Consider the following 17999-nt stretch of genomic DNA (forward strand, 5'->3'; position numbering starts at 1 on the left):
GGGGGGGGGGGGGGGGGGGGGGGGGGAAGGTCTTTATAGTTGTAATTAAGTTAAAGATCTTGAAATGACATCATCCTGGATTATCCAAGTGGGCCCTAAATCCAATGAGAAATGTTCTTATAAGAGACACACAGAGTAGAGACCCATTGGGGAGAATAGGAAAAGACCATGTGAAGATGAAGGCAGAGATCAAAATTCTGTAGCTACAGGCTAGGATATGCCTGGAGCCATTGCAAGCTGAAAGAGTAAGGAAGGAATCTCCCCTAGAGACTTCCAAAGAAGCATGTTCCTACCAGTACTTTGACCTTGGGCTTCCAGCCTCTGGAACCATGAGAATAAATTTTTGTTCTCAGTGAACAAGTTTGTGGTAATTTGTTATGGCAGCCCGAGGAAACTAGCATACCAGGTATGCAAATAAGCAGAAAAATACCACCCATAATAAGTGAAAAGCCAAACAATTGAAATCAGCCCAATACTGACACATGTTGAAATTAGCAGGCAAAAACATTAAAAGTTATTATTATCACATTCCATATGTTCCAAAAGTTAAGTAGAGACATGGAAGATTAAAAAAAAAAAAAAAAACTTCCAGTGATGAAAAGTAAAATGTCTGAATTGAAAAATACAGTGAAAGTGATTAATGATAGATTGGACATGGCAGAAGAAAATATTAGCAAACTTGAAGACACAGCAAAAGAAACTATATAAAACAAAATATAAAGAAATAAGATTTAAAAATTAAAAGAGCATTAGAGAGCCATGGAACAATTTCAAGTGGCCTAAAGTACATAATTGCAGTTTTTTAGGGAGAGGAGAAAGGTGAGGAGGAAAAACAAATTGAGTAAATAACAATCAAATTGCTTAAAACCAATGATAAAAAATCTTTTAATCAGCCACAGGAGGAAAACCATATTATGTACAGAGGAACAGAGATAATGGTGACAGCACATTTCTCCTCATAAACAAAGGAATCAAGAAGATGACACTGGACAAATATTTTTAACACCCTGATAGTAAAATATGTCAACCTAGAATTCTACACCAAATGAACATATCTTTAAAAAATAAAGGGGGAAAAAAAGTCTTATGAATTCATCATCAGAAAGCCTGTTTTACAAAAACTGAGAAAATTTTTCAGGCAGAAGGAAAATGATACCAGATAAATAAAAATCTACACAAAAGAATAAAGAACAATAGGACTATGACTACATAGGCAAATATATCATATTTTTTATTGAAATCTATTTAAAGATAATTGAATTTTTAAACAAAAAGCAATGGTGTGTATATATATATATATATATCATATATGTAAAATGTGTGATCAAAATAGTATGAAGTCTGGGATGGAAGAAATAAAAGTATACTGTTTTAAGGATTTTACTCTATATGTAAAGTGTTATAGTATCACTTAAAGGTAGATTGTGAGAAGTTAAAGATGTATAATATAAATCCCAAAGAAACCACTAAAGAACGTAACAAAGTGTTATAGCTAAAAACCCAACAAAGGAAAATTAAATCATAAAAGAAAAAAAAATACAAAAGAAGGTAGTAAAAGAAAAAAAAATCAAACAACAAATGGGACTTAGAAAAAAACTTTTCAAGATGATAAATGTACATCTGATTAAGACCAACAATCACACTACATATAAATGGTATAAACACCCAGATAAAAGGCAGAGATTGTATATTTAAAAAGCAAGATGCAAATATATGCTGCTTACAATAAATGCAATTTAAATATGAAAATAAAGCGTGTTAAAAGTAAAGGAATGAAAAAAAAGATATGACAACAGTGATGGAGGGCTGATGTGACTAATGTTAGACAAAGTAGACATCAGAACAACAAAAATCACCAGTGATAAAGGAAGATATATCAAAATGATTAAGAGCCAATGAGACAAGTGAATATAACAATCCTAAACATGTATGTACTTAATAACAGGGCCTCAAAATACTGGAAGCATACCTCATAGTACTTCAAGAGGAAATACAAAAATCCACAATTATAGTCAGATATTCCAGTAGCACTCTCTCAATAATTGGTAAACCAAGAAATAATAATGACATACAAGGAAATCAGCAAGGACATTGAGGACCGGAACTTAATTCTAGAAACTTGATATAATTGTATTAATAGAACGTTTCACCAACAATGGCAGAGTACACATTCTTTTCTAAGTGCATAGAGAATATTTAACAAGATAGACTATATTATGGGCCAGAAAACAAGTCTAATTTAGAATTCAAGTCATGTAACATATTTTCTGTGACCATGATAGAATTAAATTAATCTATAAGATAAATGAATTAACAGACTGAAACCAAACACCATGAATGAGAACCAGCAGAAATCAAATAGAAGAAACAGATCTTTGAGTCTATTAGATACTAGAATTATCAGACACAAAATATTAAGTAACTGTGTGATATATGTTTAAAAGTAAAACAAGTTCAAAAATACATGCAGGGAGCCGGCCTGGTGGCGCACTGGAGAGTGCGCCGCTTGGGAGCGCGGCGGCACTCCCGCTGAGGGTTCGGATCCCATATGGAGACCGGTTCCCGCTCACTGGCTGAGCGCGGTGCGGGCACAACACCGAGGGTTGCGATCCCGTTACCGGTCAGTAAAAAAGACAAAAAGGAAAAAAAAAAATACATGCAGGGAGCAAAAAACCATAAAAATGACCCAAAGGTGTTAAAAAAAAAAAAAAAAAAAAGACAGGAAAACAAATAAGACAACCAAATACAAAAAAAAAAAAAAAAAGTACAAAAAAAAGAAAAAGATTCGGAAAGTGGAACAGCTTGAACATATGAAAAGAGAATTTGTGACCTCAAAGAGCAAGGTGGAACAAATGTCCAAAATACTGCACACACACAAAAAAAGGAAAAATAAAAGAGAAGATAGGTTACATTAATGATAGAGTGAGAAGGCCTAATATAAACCTAATCAGAACTCCAGAATGAAAAGAAAGAATGGGACACAGGCAAATTTGAAGAGATAGCGGTAGATACTAATTCACACAGTCAAAAAGCCAAACTAACAATCTCAAATAGGATTTTTTAAACCCACTTGTAGATGCATCATAGTAAAACTGTGCAACATTAAAGAAAAAGATATGTTACAAGCAGGAAAAAAAAAATGCCTTCAAGGCATGTGCTTTTTATCAGCCACAATAGAAGCTGGAAGGCAGTGTAAAGCTATCCTTAAAATGTTGAGAGAAAATATCTGCCAAACTAGAATTTTTATTTAACAAAAAGTTATTCAAAAGAAACAATTTCACACAATGTCTGAGTCTGCCACCAACAAAGCCTCAGAAATGAAAATTCTAAAGTATGTATCTCAGGCAGAAGAGAAAATTTTCCAGATGACAGAAGGAAGGATACAGACAATAAAATGAACGAGGGATGACTGGTTAGCTCAGTTAGTTAGAGTGCTGTGTTATAGCACCAAGGTCAAGGGTTTGGATCCCCTCCCCATACCAACCAACTGCCAAAAATTAAAAATAAAATAAAAAATGAATAGTATCAATGAATAGTAAACAAATATAAAATCTATAAAGCAATAATAATATCTTGTAAAGCTGTTTTAACACAACAATAAAATACAAGTTAGGGTGAATGGAGTTAAAATGTTCTAGGGCCCTTGTAGTGCTTTGAATAAAGGTTAAGAAAGTGACCCTAATTTCTCATCTATGACTGATATTGAGGCTCTGCTCAAGCAGGAAGTGAAAGCTAACAGAGAGTTGTAAACTGTCTGCAAAAAGCACATAGACCCACCTTGGCAAAGAATGGAAGACTTATTGGTTCAAGCCATTTAAGGAAATCTCTGTCTAGTCATTGGCTGACCACTAAGCTTACCAGCAGGGCCTTCATGGCCACACATGACAAAGAACACTGACATTACAAAATTAGTTCAGGAAAGTCACTAAACAAATAGCAAAAACAAACTCTGCAAGGGGGAAGTATCTATGTTACTTAAAATGTCCAATTTTCAACAAAAAAAATTTTGAGACAGTCAAAAAATATGAAGGTATAGCCTGTGCATGGGGTGAAAAATAGTTCATTGAAAAGAAGGAAAAAAGAAGGAAGTCCAGGCATAGGACTTACTGAACAAAAATTTTTAATTGGTTATTACAAATATATTTAAAGGGCTAAAAGAAAATATTGCTAAACAATTAAAGGGTCATTATCAGAATAAGGACCTACCAAATAGAGAATATCAATAAAGAGATAGAAATTATTAAAAAGAACAAATAGAAATTCTGGAGTTGAAAAGTACAATAACTTAAATTTAAAAATTCACTAGAAAGAGGTCAACAGCAGAATTGAACTGGCAGAAGAATAGCAAATTTGAAAATAGGTCATTTAGATTATCCAGTCTGAAGAATAGAAAGAAAAAAGAATGAGGAAAAAGTGAACAAAGCCTCAGGGACTTGTTGGGTACCACTAAGCATACCAACATACACAAAATTGGAGAGCCAAAAAGAGAGACGTGGAAAAAAAATTTTTTTTGGAAGAAATAATCATCAAAAACTTCCAAAATTTGTTGAAAAACCATAATCTACATGTCCAGGAAGCTCAAAAAGCTCCAAACATGTTAAATTCAAAGAGGTCAACATGTAAATACATGATAGTCAAACTGTTAAAAGACAGATTATTCTGAAAGCAGCAAGAGGAAAGTGATTCATCAGGTGCAAGAGATACTCTTTTAGATACTCATCAGCTCCCTCAAAAGATACTCTACTGGGCCAGCCCCATGGCGCACTTGGGAGAGTGCGGCACTTGGGTGCGCAGCGGCACTCCTGCCACGGGTTCGGGTCCTATATAGGGATGGCCGGTGCGCTCACTGGCTGAGCGTGGTGCGGGTGACACCAAGCCAAGGGTTGCGATCCCCTTATCGGTCACAAAAAAAAAAAAAAAAAAAAAGACAAAAAAGATACTCTACTGAGAGAGCTGATGTCTCATCCGAACCCATGGAGGTCAGGAGACAGTGGAATGACACATTCAAAGTACTAAAAGAAAAAGAACGTCAACCAAGAATATTATATCTAGCAGAACCATCTTTTTAAAAAATGGAAAAATTAAGATATTTTCAGATAAAGAATGAGAGAATTCATCACTAGCAGATGTGACATACAAGAAAAACTAAAAGGAGTCATTCAGATTAAAGTAAAAACACTGGACAATAGCTCAAATCTACACAAAGAAAGAAAAGTAACTATATAAGTAAGTATAAAACAGAGTAATAATGTACTTTATTTTTCAATGCTTTCATTTTATTTGATTTATAAGAAAACTGTATAAAACAGTTATAAAACAGTTTTATCATCTTGTATAAAGAAGTAATTTGTATAAAAATAAAGTACAAAGGAAGGAGGAGTGAATTGAGCTATATTAGAGCAATGATGTTGTATACTATTGCAATTAATTTGGCATTAACCCAAGGCAAATTGTATTAAAATTATTAATTATAATCACCAGGACAAATTTTTAAAAATATGATAAAAAGGGGCCGGCCTGGTGGCGCACTGCTGCAGTGCGCCGCTTGGGAAGCGCGGCGGCGCTCCTGCCAAGGGTTCGGATCCCACATACAGACCGGCCGCTCACTGGCTGAGCGAGGTGTGGGAGCAACACCGAGGGTTGCGATCCCGTAGCCGGTCCCGGTCCGGTACGGGCGCGACACTGAGGGTTGCGATCCGTTGCCGGTCACGAAAAAAGACAAAAAGGAAAAAAAATAAAAATAAAAATAAAATAAAATATGATAAAAGAAACAAGGGAATTAAAATGACATACCAGAAAATATTCATTTAACCCAAAAGAAGGCAGTAATAGAGGAACAGAGAATTAAAAGATACATGGAATATATAGAAAACAAATAGCAAAATGGCAAACATAAATCCTATCCTGTAGATAATTGCATTAAATGTGAATGTATTAAATACTCAAATCAAAAGGAAGAGATTGGCAGAAAGAATTAAAAAACAAAACAACATGACAGCAGGCTGAATAATGGCCCCAAAGATATCAAAACCTAATTTCTGGAATATGTAAATGTTACCAAGTATGTTCTCTGACCAAATGAAATTAAATTATATACCAACAGTACAGAGATACTTGGGAAATTCATAAATATGTGAAGATTAAACATACCCATAAATAACCAATGGGTCATAAAAGAAAATGCTTTGAAATGAATCAAAGGGAAGAAGTACTTGCAGACAGCATGATCTTCTATGCAGAAAATACTAAGGAACCCACACTTACCAAAAAAAAAAAAAAAGCAACTATTAGAACTAATAAACAAGATTAACAAGGTTGCAGGATATTAAATCCACATATAATAACCATTTCTATTTCTGTACATGGTCAATAAAGAATTCAAAAATAAAATTAAGAAAACAATTGCATTTAAAGTAACAGCAAAAAGAATAAACAAAAGAAATGCAAAACATGCCAAAAACTGCAAAACATCATTGAAAGAAATTAAAGAAAACCTGAATAAGTAGAAAGACATCCATATAATCAGAAAACTTAGTATTAAGATGACAGGCTTGCCAGTTAGCTCAGTTGTTTAGAGCATGGTGTTCTAACACCAAAGTCAAGGGTTCAGATCCCCATACCAGCCAGCTGCCATAAAAAAAAAAAAAAATACCCCAAATTGGTCTATGGATTCAACATCATCCCTATCAAAATACCAGCTGGATCTTTCTGAGAAATTAACAAGCTAGTCTTAAAATTCATATGAAAAAACAGGGGACTCAGAAGAAACAAAACAATCTTGAAGACAACAAAGTAGGAGATTCACACTTAACAATTTCAAAACCTACTACAAAACTCCAGCAATCAGGACGGTATGTTATAGGCATAAGGATAGTCATATAGATCAATGGAATAGAATTAAGACCTTAGATATAAGCCCTTACACTGGTCAACTGATTTTTTAACAACAGCAATAGGACAATTCAATGGGAAAAGGAGTCTTTTTAGTAAATGGTGGTGGGACAACTAGATATCCACATGCAAAAGAATGATGTTGGACCCTGATCTCATGACATAAAGTTAACTCAGGATAGATCATGCACCTGAATGTAAGAGATAAAACTATAAACCTCTTGGAAGAAAACACGCGTGTAAATTTTTGTGCACTTGGACTAGGTAATGGTCATTTAGACTTATCATCTAAAATACAAGCAAGAACAACAACAAAATTGATAAATTGAACTTCATCAGAATTAAAATCTAGGGGCTGGCCCGTGGCTCACTCGGTAGAGTGCGGTGCTGATAACACCAAGGCCGTGGGTTCGACTGATAAATTGAACTTCATCAGAATTAAAATCTAGGGGCTGGCCCGTGGCTCACTCGGTAGAGTGCGGTGCTGATAACACCAAGGCCGCGGGTTCGGATCCCATATAGGGATGGCTGGTTTGCTCACTGGCTGAGCGTGGTGCTGACAACACCAAGCCAAGGGTTGAGATCCCCTTACCGGTCATCTTAAAAAAAAAAAAAAAAGAATTAAAATCTAATTTTGCTTTTTGCTCCAAAGGTCATCATTGACAAAATTAAAAAACAATCCACGGAATGGAAGAAAAAAAATCTCCAGTCATGTATCTGATAAGGGATTGTATCCAGAATATAAAAAAGAACTCTACAACTCAACAATAAATAGACAATTAACCCAATTTTTTAAATGGGCAAAAGATTTGAATAGATAATTCTCCAAGGAAGATATTCAAGTGGCTAACAAGCAATGAAAAGATGCTCAACATTATTAGGGATCAGGGAAATGCAAATCAAAATCACAATGATATACCATTTCATATTCACTAAGATGGCTAGAATCAAAAAGACAGTGTTGGGAGAATGTGGAAAAATTAGAACACTCATTCACTGCTGGAAGGATAGTAAAATAGTGCAGCTATTTTGGAAAACAATTTGGCATTACTCAAATGGTTAAATACAGAATTACCATAGAATCCAGCAACTCACTCCCAGGTATATAGCAAGAGAAATATATTTCAAGAAAACATAGGTATATTCCAAAAGAAGTGAAAACTTATGTCTATACAAAAACCTGTGCACATGTCATGCCAGTATTATTCATAATAGCCAGAAACCAGAAACAACTCAAATGACTGTCAACTGATAAATGGATAAACAAAGTGGTACATTTATACAATGGAATATAATTCAGCGTTAAAAAGGAAAGCAGCAGTAAAACAGATTTAGCGAAGTTAACCTGAATTCCATGCTGAATTCCATAAGATGCTTAAAAATTGGTCCTGTTTTATAAAATGCAAAATATGTTCCTGATAAATTTGTATGAACATTTATTTTTTAAAATGGATGAAAGAAATCCATTTAAGGTGCTTTTTTTCAGACGTACTTTTGTAGCATAAATCCTGACTTCAGGTTCTCCCTTTTGCAATTTGAATTTTTTCACACATGTCTTTCTATTAAAATGTGAGATGCCTAAATAAAAAACAGTTTAGTCCAATTATGTAGGCCTAGAAATTAAATCCAACAAATGTTTGACCTAGAGATTAGGACCAACCAAACAGCAGTGAGTCTAGAAGGAGTGAATCACATAGTACAATAGACATGTAATGACTGTGTCCACTTACATAATATTGAATATTTCATAATTTCTCATTTAATTTTACAAAAACCCTGATATTTAATGATATTTTTTAATAGGGGTCTTAATTCTAAGATTGTGGATCAGTTGCTAGATGAGCCTGAAATCTGAAATGAATGTGTCCATGAATTATCTGGAACCTAATCATAGAGAGTGAGAAATGATGGAAGATTCTGAGGCAATTGGCATTTGATTTGGCTTTTGCTTAGTCTGGAGTCTTCCTCATTTTGGGCTCAGAATCAGAGCTGGATTAGAAACAGGCTTACTTTCAGGGGCCGTGACATTGTAATGGTCTCTGTGACTACCTGGCCCTCACACCATCATCTCTGCCATAAAGTCCCACTCCCTGAGGCCCGGTCTCCTCAGGCTCTGGAAGCAATCACCTGAAGAGAGAGCATGATTTAATGGGACTGATTTCCAGCTCTAATTCCTATTACCTCTGAGACCATGAACAAATCATCTTATCTGTCCATTTTCTCATCTGAAACATTGGGTTAACAATACTTAGATACATTAGATATCTGAGTTCTTGTAAGACTAACTGAGGAAATTACTCTTTATTCAATATTCAGTAAGTGGCCACTATTTTAACTCTGGGCTTTCCATTTTGGCAAGCTCATAAGCTAAGACCTTAAACACTGGAGGTTAGGAGAATTACTTCTTGAAATAAATTTTAAAGACTACAGCCAACTTTTTGGAGAAGAGAATACATGCCCATAAAACTGAGGCATGAACTATTATTCTCTCTGAGATGCAGCTGATGCTACTTGGCCACTGAGCATGAGAATGACCTGTTGCAAATGTATTAGTTATGAGGATAACCGACCAGCTTGAACGACTACACTAACAATAATCAAACCACTTTCCTTTCTCCTGAAAAAAGAAAGAGTGTGAAACATTTTTCATTTTTTTCAGATCTAAGCATATGTAGTACATTTACTTTTTTATCTTTATCAACAACTCTATTGCTACCCCATTTGGAAAAAAAATTTTTTTTGTCCTATTATTTCATATCTGTGCCTCCTTGAAAAATAATTACCATTATTTTTGTGCCTGTAATCAGCATTTAAATTGTCGTTATTTGTTGTTTCTTAAACTGGTCAATGCAATCTCTAGGCATTAATAAGTCACTAAATAATGGACCACTAAAAAATTCTGGGAGCGTGAGGGATTTTGCTGCTAGGAATCAAAAATGGTAAGGTGTTCTCTGGCACTATTCAACATACATACCAGTGTTTGCAACATGTAATACTCCAGAAATTATTTTTGGCATTGTCTGGGAAGGGGAGTTCTCTGTCAATCCATCACAGATATTGGTTATTTTCCAATTCTTATTAGCACAAAGATTTTTAATGTTGCCTTCCAATATACAAGTAACTGCAGAGCAGCCACTCCATCGAACCCTGGAAATTTCTTTCCTTCCAAGACGTAAAAGCCTATCCATTCTCCAAAATGCTTTTGCAAAGGCTTTGTGTATGTCCTCATACTCATGCCTCGATGTTCTTGTACTTTTGTGTGTGGAAGAGAAGAGGTCTTCTATTGCTGTGTATTCTTCTCTAAACACAGTGTGAAAGGAATTGATTACTTCTTTCTCTTTAGGCGTCATTTGGTAGGAAGGATCAAATTTGGAAAGTTGATGGAGAAGTAAAACTGGAAGTTCCACTGATGCCAAGTCTGCTGCTGAGGCACCATGATGTCCATCAAACAAACCAAAAAAACACACATTGGGTTTATTGCCAAAATTATTCACTACAGTGAATTTATCATTCATGTCAGCTCTCCATGTAGGATTCCTGTCTTCACAAATGGCTATTCCTTTAATTAACAGATGACAGATTTTTTGAGAATATATGGAACTACTGTCAATGCTATCAAAAATTTTATAGTATGATGGTATTTGTTTCTTCCAAAGTAGCTCAAAAGCATTATTAATGCTCTGTAGCATTTTTTCAGTAAATATAAAAGATGACAATAGTTTCGAAATTACAGACTGTCTCTGATCAGCAATCACTGAGGGCTGTGGTTTCTTTCTATCCATCCACTGGAAACCCAATGTGGCCATAGCGTCATGTTGCTTTTTATGGGAAAAAATACCTCTTACGTCAATTTCGCGCTTGCATATGGAACAGGGTAATGTGATCACTTGATCATAGACCTGCTCATCGTGATCTCCAGTGTCTCTCAGTGGTCTTGACCTTTTCTTTCTAAAAGGCTTTTTTCTTCTGAATCTAATGTTGATTTTCTCATATTCCATGTCCTTGATTTCCAAAACACTGCAAGCAAGATGAAAGAATTGACATTTAGGAATAATTTAATGAAATCTGTTCAAGTATTTTCTTATCATTACAATTTGCTTTAGCTCCTCACAATTTTATATAGGCCTAGAACTGAAAATTCAGATTCATCTTTCTGTGTTCCCCCCCAAAACCCATAGTATGTACTTAACAAATTGGTGATTGATCTGTGTCTGCCTGAAATAAATTAGGCAAAATCTCCACAAAGTCAGTCAGACATCTAAGAAAACAGTCACAGAAATCAGCACAATATTTCATCCCAGGCACGTGAGGGTGTATGTTTGAGATCTAGGATTTTAATTTCAAACATGACCGTAATTACTTTTGCACTCCATTTTGTCTGGCTTAAAACACTTTCATCCTAATTAAAGGGTTTATAAGAAAATGAATGAGACACGCCAAACCAAGCAAAATAATGAAAAGAACTGATGGTCAGGACAGAATTTTTTAAGACTACAATGAAAAGGTGTAGGCTGAGGAAGTGATGTCAAGAAAAGATGTCCAGCAGGATGATACATTTCTAAAGAGTAGGCTCCCCGTCCTATCAGGAGCATCTAGCACAGAACTCAGCACTAGTCCATTTTTATCCATTTTATGCATATGAAAAGTTAGACACCTGAAAACAAATACTTTGGTTATAAAATATTTTCAAACCTGCAAAAATCTAAGTCAGCAAGTTTAAATGTTTATGAAATGTGACATTTTGAAAACTAATTAACTTCAGTTCAATTCCTATAATGTCTTATTTGTGTGTGTGTGTGTGTGTGTGTGTGTGTGTGTGTGTGTGTGTGTGTGTGGCTGGTATAGGGATCCAAACTTTTGACATTGGTGTTATAACACCATGCTCTAACCAACTGAACTAATTGGTCCGCCCTAAATTCATATATAAATTATATTTGATGTAGGTGCATTTTAATGTATTAGATCTAACGTGGGGTGGGACCTACAATGATAAGAATACCTAGAGCCTATAAGAACTTAAAACATCCCCCATACATAATTGGGTAGGGACAAGGGGTACAATAGTAATTTCTGGTAATGGGTATACCCCCAGTAGGAATCTGGCCCTCACATCATGGGCAGGAGGGGTGAAAATTAGCTTTGATCTCATGAATATTTTTAATAAATAAAAATAAATAAATAAATAAATAAAGTAAAATAAATCTTAAAAAAAAAATCCCCCATATGTAAACGTATTCAAGAATGTTGGTGGTTATTGAGATAGGAAATGAACCCACTTAGTAATGACAATATGATAGTAATAGTAATAATAATAATAACAAGATCTTTTAGCATAAAAATAATGCATAATCTTTTTTTAAGTTCAATGCAGGAGAATACAGAATAGAAAATGAAAGAATGTTCTCCTTGCTTCCCCACCCCACTTCCAACTTCCAAATTCCAGGCCCAGAGGTAATTAACAGTTTGTTATCTGTCTTCCCAGATACACACACACACACACACACACACACACACACACACGAGGGTACTTCAAAAAGTCTGTGGAAAAATAGAATTAAAAAATGTTTGGTCGAACAACCTAATGCCTGATGTTATCTTAGCTAATGTCAAAAAAATGTATTTTCTATATACAAAAATATAAAATCTACTCATCTGTAAAACAATTAAATCATTTCATCATCAAAAAAATAATAATAATAATTTAAATCTTTCCACGAACTTTTTTTTTTTTTGCGGCTGGCCGGTACAGTACTTTCCATGAAAAAAAAAATTTTTTTTGAAGACCCCTTGTATATGTAATAGTTTCTGAAAAGTAAGTGGAGTCACATTTTCATACCATCCTAGAATCTGCTGTTTTCAGTAAATACTATATCATGGACAGAAAGTTTGAATGTGGAAAGACAAAACAATATACTGTGAAAAATGTAGACTGAATTTTTAAAAAACTGTCTTCACTTACTAACTCCATGACCTTAACCAAGTCATTCAACCTCTCCAACATGTGCTTTCTTATCTGTTAAGTGCATAGCATTGCTTTTAGCATCAAATGAGGTAAAAGATGAATCAGTTGTCACTTAGGAGACACTCAAAAAATGGCTGTTACTTCTACTCTATTATGTAAATGCACAAAATTGCAGTGTTTAGGAAGACATGTGTAAAACTAACTTAAGAAAAAAACTAGGAAATCAGTGTGAGAAAGTTGTTTTAACAGAACCCAAATCTGAGTATTTAAGAATTGGGTAATGTGTACTTATTAATATGTTGTGGCAAGTTGTTTATGTCATCACTTAGTTAAAGCTATGTTACACAGTTTAACAAATAATAATACACTGAAAAAGTAAAACAGAACACAATTTTGAGAAATGTATGTAAATTAAAAATGAATGAATAAGTAAAATAATATAATGGCCATAATATAGGTAAACAACTTTAAGATTCTTGCCAGTAGAATTTGCATTTTGTGAATTATGCAAAAATCTTATTTCTAGGAAGGAAAGTCTTATAATAAATGGTAAATAAAATGGTGTACTATGTCATAGGCAAAAGGGCTTTAGCAATCTTCATGTATGGTTCTCTTGTGGCAATATAATTAAGAATTAAAGAAACAAGCAGAGCTCTGTTAAGTTTGAAGTGTTCTACCATTTTTTAAATTTGTATTTAATTCCCTGAAGTTCACAGTACTCATCCCTACAGTAAAATTTTATTTACAAATTTTCACATCATAAATGCTTCTGAAACTATTTGCATATTAATAAACTTTCCTAGCATTGCCTCACCAACAAATTTTTGCTTCTTTTTTTAATGGAAAATTTTTACATTACATAAAAGTCGGGAGAAGAGTATAATGAGCCCCCCTATATTCATCACCAGCTTCAACCATTATCAACATTTTTTCACTCCTGTTTTTTTTTGTATCCCCATCCACTTTCTTTTATATTATTTAATTATATTTTCTTTTTTTGTGTGTCTTTTGTCTTTTTCCGTGTCCGGCAACGGATCGCAACCCTCAGTGTTGCCCCCGTACTGGACCGGGGACCGGCAACGGGATTGCAACCCTTGGTGTTGCTCCCGTGCCTCGCTCAGCCAGTGAGTGGGAACCAGTCTGCATGTGGGATCCGAACCCTCGGGCGGGAGCGCCGCTGCGCTTCCCAAGCGGCACACTATCCAGTGCGCCACCGGGCCAGCCCTTTAATTATATTTTCTGCTGGCTTAATTTAAAGCCCAAAATCTTATCAATCTCACCCATAAATACCTCAGTCTCATCAACAAATTTGATCAGCGTTCAATCACTCCTTCAATACCTACCATGGGCCAGTTACTGTGCAAGATGCTAAGACTCACAGATGGATAACGCTTGCATCCTGCTCTTGAAGCTATGAGGAGAAAAGTTCACAGTTCTGTCATATGCTTATCTAGGTCATTAATAAAAGGATTAAACAAGTTAGATGTTGCCAAACACAGCCCCATTATAGTATCCAAACAGAGGCCTAGCCCTTCATCTAGCCAGAAATGGCATCGTGAAACCTGAGAAATTGACCTAGAAAAACTCACAATTGAGAGATATTAGCAAGGAGTCAGGTCCAAGGCCAAATCAAGGGAATGACCAGTTAGTGGGAAGAAGGAGGAAGAGGTCCCAGCAAGGGAAACGGACAAGCGCTCAGAGAAGCAGGGAAGGAAACTGGGTACTGTTAAAGCATTTAAGCTCTTTTGACCAAAATGTATATTAAATATTTCTAATTTCCTTTTTTGTTTGTTTTGTTTTCTTCTTTTTTTATTTTTTAAATATTTTTAATTTCTATTTTACTTTTTGTAATATTCACGTAAAGGATGCAATTGTTATGAGTTTTGATGGACAGTTGGGACAATATACAAGGGGTCTTCAAAAAATTCATGGAAAGATTTGCATTATTTTTTAATTCCATTTTTCCATGAATTTTTTATATCATGGTATAAGGCACCATAATACAATGATTTGACATGGAGTCAATCAATTACATAAGAACTTCATTTATCTATATGTAGGGGAGAGCCATAGCACAGCTCTCTCACATGAAGCAGTTCTTATGTGATACATCATTCGTATGTTTATTCCTCATTTATAATAATAAATTAAATATAAATGTAGCAGAATAAGAGCATAGAGAGGAATGGAAGCCCTCTTTTATATAAAGTAGAGGAATATATCACTCCTCAATATACATAGTCTAATAGTGTAGTGGATTGAGTTATGTCCCCCCAAAACTCACCGAAGCTTGAATTGTGTCCCGTAAGTTTCATGTATTAGAAACTTAGCCCCAACTGTGACTGTTAAGAGGGTGAGAAATCCTATTGTGGTAATTGAAAGGTGGGGCCTTGAAGAGGTGATTGGATTGTAGGACCATGCAGTAGTGAATGGATTAAAAATGGAGGTCAGGGGCCTGGTTCTGAGGGCTTTAAAAGGAGAGAGAGTCTGTCTTATTCTCTCTGTTCTCTCTGCTTCCACCATCTTGCAATGTGAGAGATCACTGCTGCCACCACCAAATGTGTTCCCTGGACTGTGGATTTCCAAGCCTTAGAGATTGTAAGCAATAAATTTCATTTTCTTTATAAATCACCCAGTTCTCTGTATTTTGTTGAAACAACAGAAACGGACTAATACAAACAGGAAGCTAAGGTTTCATTGGATTACTAAGAAAGTGAAGGAAAAGAATACTGTAGATAAAATTGTTCATTGACTACATTTATTATACAACAAAATTAAGAAAATTGACCTTAAAGCGCTGTTCATTATCATGTTCCTTTGGAATTGTTACCTTTCTTTGACCTGCCTTTCCCCTTTCCCCATCCTCTGTTTTTCCAACTTGAGTAATGATGATGATGATGGAGGTGGTGATGGTAGTAGTGGCTGTGCAGAGGCAGTATCAGTGGTGATGATGGCAGTCGTGGGGCTCCCCTGACTTGATGGTAGAGCTCCCTGTGTGGAATGTTTGCTACATCACCTGGAACCTCAGCAAGAACTCACTTTATGATTCAGAAGGATTGTAAAGCAATAAGGTCACAAGTCGTATTAAGTAACAAACTTGCCTTTGGAGTTTCTTAAAGAAGGATCATTTATTAAACATACTGTCTTATGCCCATGTAACAAAATAAAAACATGAGGAGTGACAATCAAGTAATACTTTTTTTTCTGATATGTTGTGGCACTTTCAAAATAGTGATTCTAGGAGACTAGTCTTTCTGTACAGACCAATTGCCTTCCTACCCAGTGGTAGGATACCTCAAGCTATCTCTCTAGGATGCTTCCTTCTACTCACCCTGTAGAGCCTGCCCACTCATCTTGCTGGCTCAACTCACTACTTGAGAGTTATAGATCTTGTGTGGACTGTCTTTTTGGTTCCTGACCCTGCCTTCACTCCTGGCCAATATCTTCAGTTCCTACATCTTTGGTCCATGGCTGCAAGCCACTCCCTCACCCCAGGCTGGGTTAGAACAAGTGTCCTGGAGTAGTTTGTTTGCACACTGAAGAAGTTTGGACAAGCCCAACTGTCTACTGATGTCTCCGGGAGGATGTATCATAGTCATATCAAAGTCAACATGTGCAAAATGCAACTCACTAACTTTCCTCCAGAATCTTCTCCAGCCATCAACTTGGTTAGTCTGGAAACTATTTCTCAGAACCCCTTTTCCTGTGTGGATTCAAGTTAGGGTTGGCCAAGAAAATAATTTTTACAAGATTTTGGGGACATTATATCTGAATTCTGTCATTTTTCAATGAGTTTACTCACAGATGCACAAGTGTCCAGCAGGTTTCAGCTTCTCCTTGCTCCCTGCTACTCTGCCTCCAGATTTCCCTCCAGACCACAGGCCTTGCTGACCAATACCAGTGCTAGGCCTGTCCACAGACACCCGTTTCTGCCCTACAGAGCAAATGCTTACTTTAGACTTCTCCATCAGCCTTCCCTTTGTGGTCCTACTTTGGCAGCTGGATGTTCCCTAGCTTCTCAGACTGCTGGTTGGGGACTTCTCTGATCCTCCAACTCCTCTTCCCAAATGTTCAATTGTCCATCTTCTTCCATAAACTAATTTCAACAATAAATCCTTTATTTCACAACATATGGTGTTCTGCTTTACTGATTGGACCCTAGCTGACACAGGTAACACGACCACCCCATCCTTCTTTTCAGGATATATGCAATTGATCACCAAGACTTGTCTAATCTCTTTTTTTATATTCCTTTATTCATTCACAAAACAAACAGAAAAAGCAACAAAAAAATAAAGAAAAAGAAAACTAAAAAAAAGAAAGAAAAATAATCCTCTTGTTCATCCACTTGTCTTCATCCCTACTGCTATTTCGTGGTTCCAGGATACTAGATAACTACACTAACTCCCAACTGTTCAACCCACTTCCAGTCTGGTTTCTTCTCAGTGCATTCTCCTTAGAGCAGCCAGATGTGATCCCCTGCCTAAGGCCCTTTACTGGCTTGTCCTTCCTTGTTCTTTGGATAAACTCCTTAGTGTGTTTGACAAAGCTCTGCATCTTTTGGCTTCTACTAACTTCTTTAGCCTCATCTGTAATCATCGTCTCCTCACCCCATGCCAATACTGTGCAGAGTCATTAAATAAACCTTTCCTAGCTTGTTAAGAAATGGTATTTGATTGTTTTAGTCTGAATTTCTTTATTCATTGCTTTTAAAATCATACCATGTATGCAGGTAGTGCCTATTCATTTCTAGCAGCTGCATCATCCCCATTCCACTGCAGGTGGGAAGAAGTGAGGCCCCTCCTTCAAGCAAGTATTGAAACTCTTGTAAGCTCCACTCCCTGGGGTGGGGTCTGGCATCTCACAAGGCAGCTGTGGTGCTCATATCTCACCTCCACATGCCGCCTTCAGGCCAGATGGTGATTAGAGTAGTAGGAAGGCCTCTTACAGAAGTTAACTGATGACTTAATGTCAACTTCCCCCTAGAAAGGCAAAAATAGAGAAAACATATTTCCGAAATACTACCCAAGAGTGAAGATGGGTACATCTCTACATGGGTTATTAGCAGCTTGTTTTTTCACAAAGTTTATTTATGTGCTAATTCTGTCTATCTAATAATTATTTTATTTGTTATTAAATAGATATT

The 17999-nt window shown here is 35.8% G+C and overlaps 1 protein-coding gene across 1 annotated transcript in view; it reads right to left on the minus strand.

The window, feature by feature from the left end:
* The window catches only part of PP2D1 (protein phosphatase 2C-like domain containing 1), a 26294-nt gene extending 8842 nt beyond the window's left edge, over window positions 1-17452 (minus strand). Inside the window, 3 exon segments of the mRNA XM_008583854.1 lie at window positions 9866-10852; window positions 10855-10908; window positions 17278-17452. Of these exon segments, the coding sequence (XP_008582076.1) occupies window positions 9866-10852; window positions 10855-10908; window positions 17278-17452 (1216 nt within the window).
* Between the last annotated feature and the right edge of the window lie 547 nt (window positions 17453-17999).

The sequence above is a fragment of the Galeopterus variegatus genome, unplaced genomic scaffold (assembly GCF_000696425.1).
Source record: "Galeopterus variegatus unplaced genomic scaffold, G_variegatus-3.0.2 Scaffold3066, whole genome shotgun sequence".
Taxonomy (NCBI): Eukaryota; Metazoa; Chordata; class Mammalia; order Dermoptera; family Cynocephalidae; genus Galeopterus; species Galeopterus variegatus.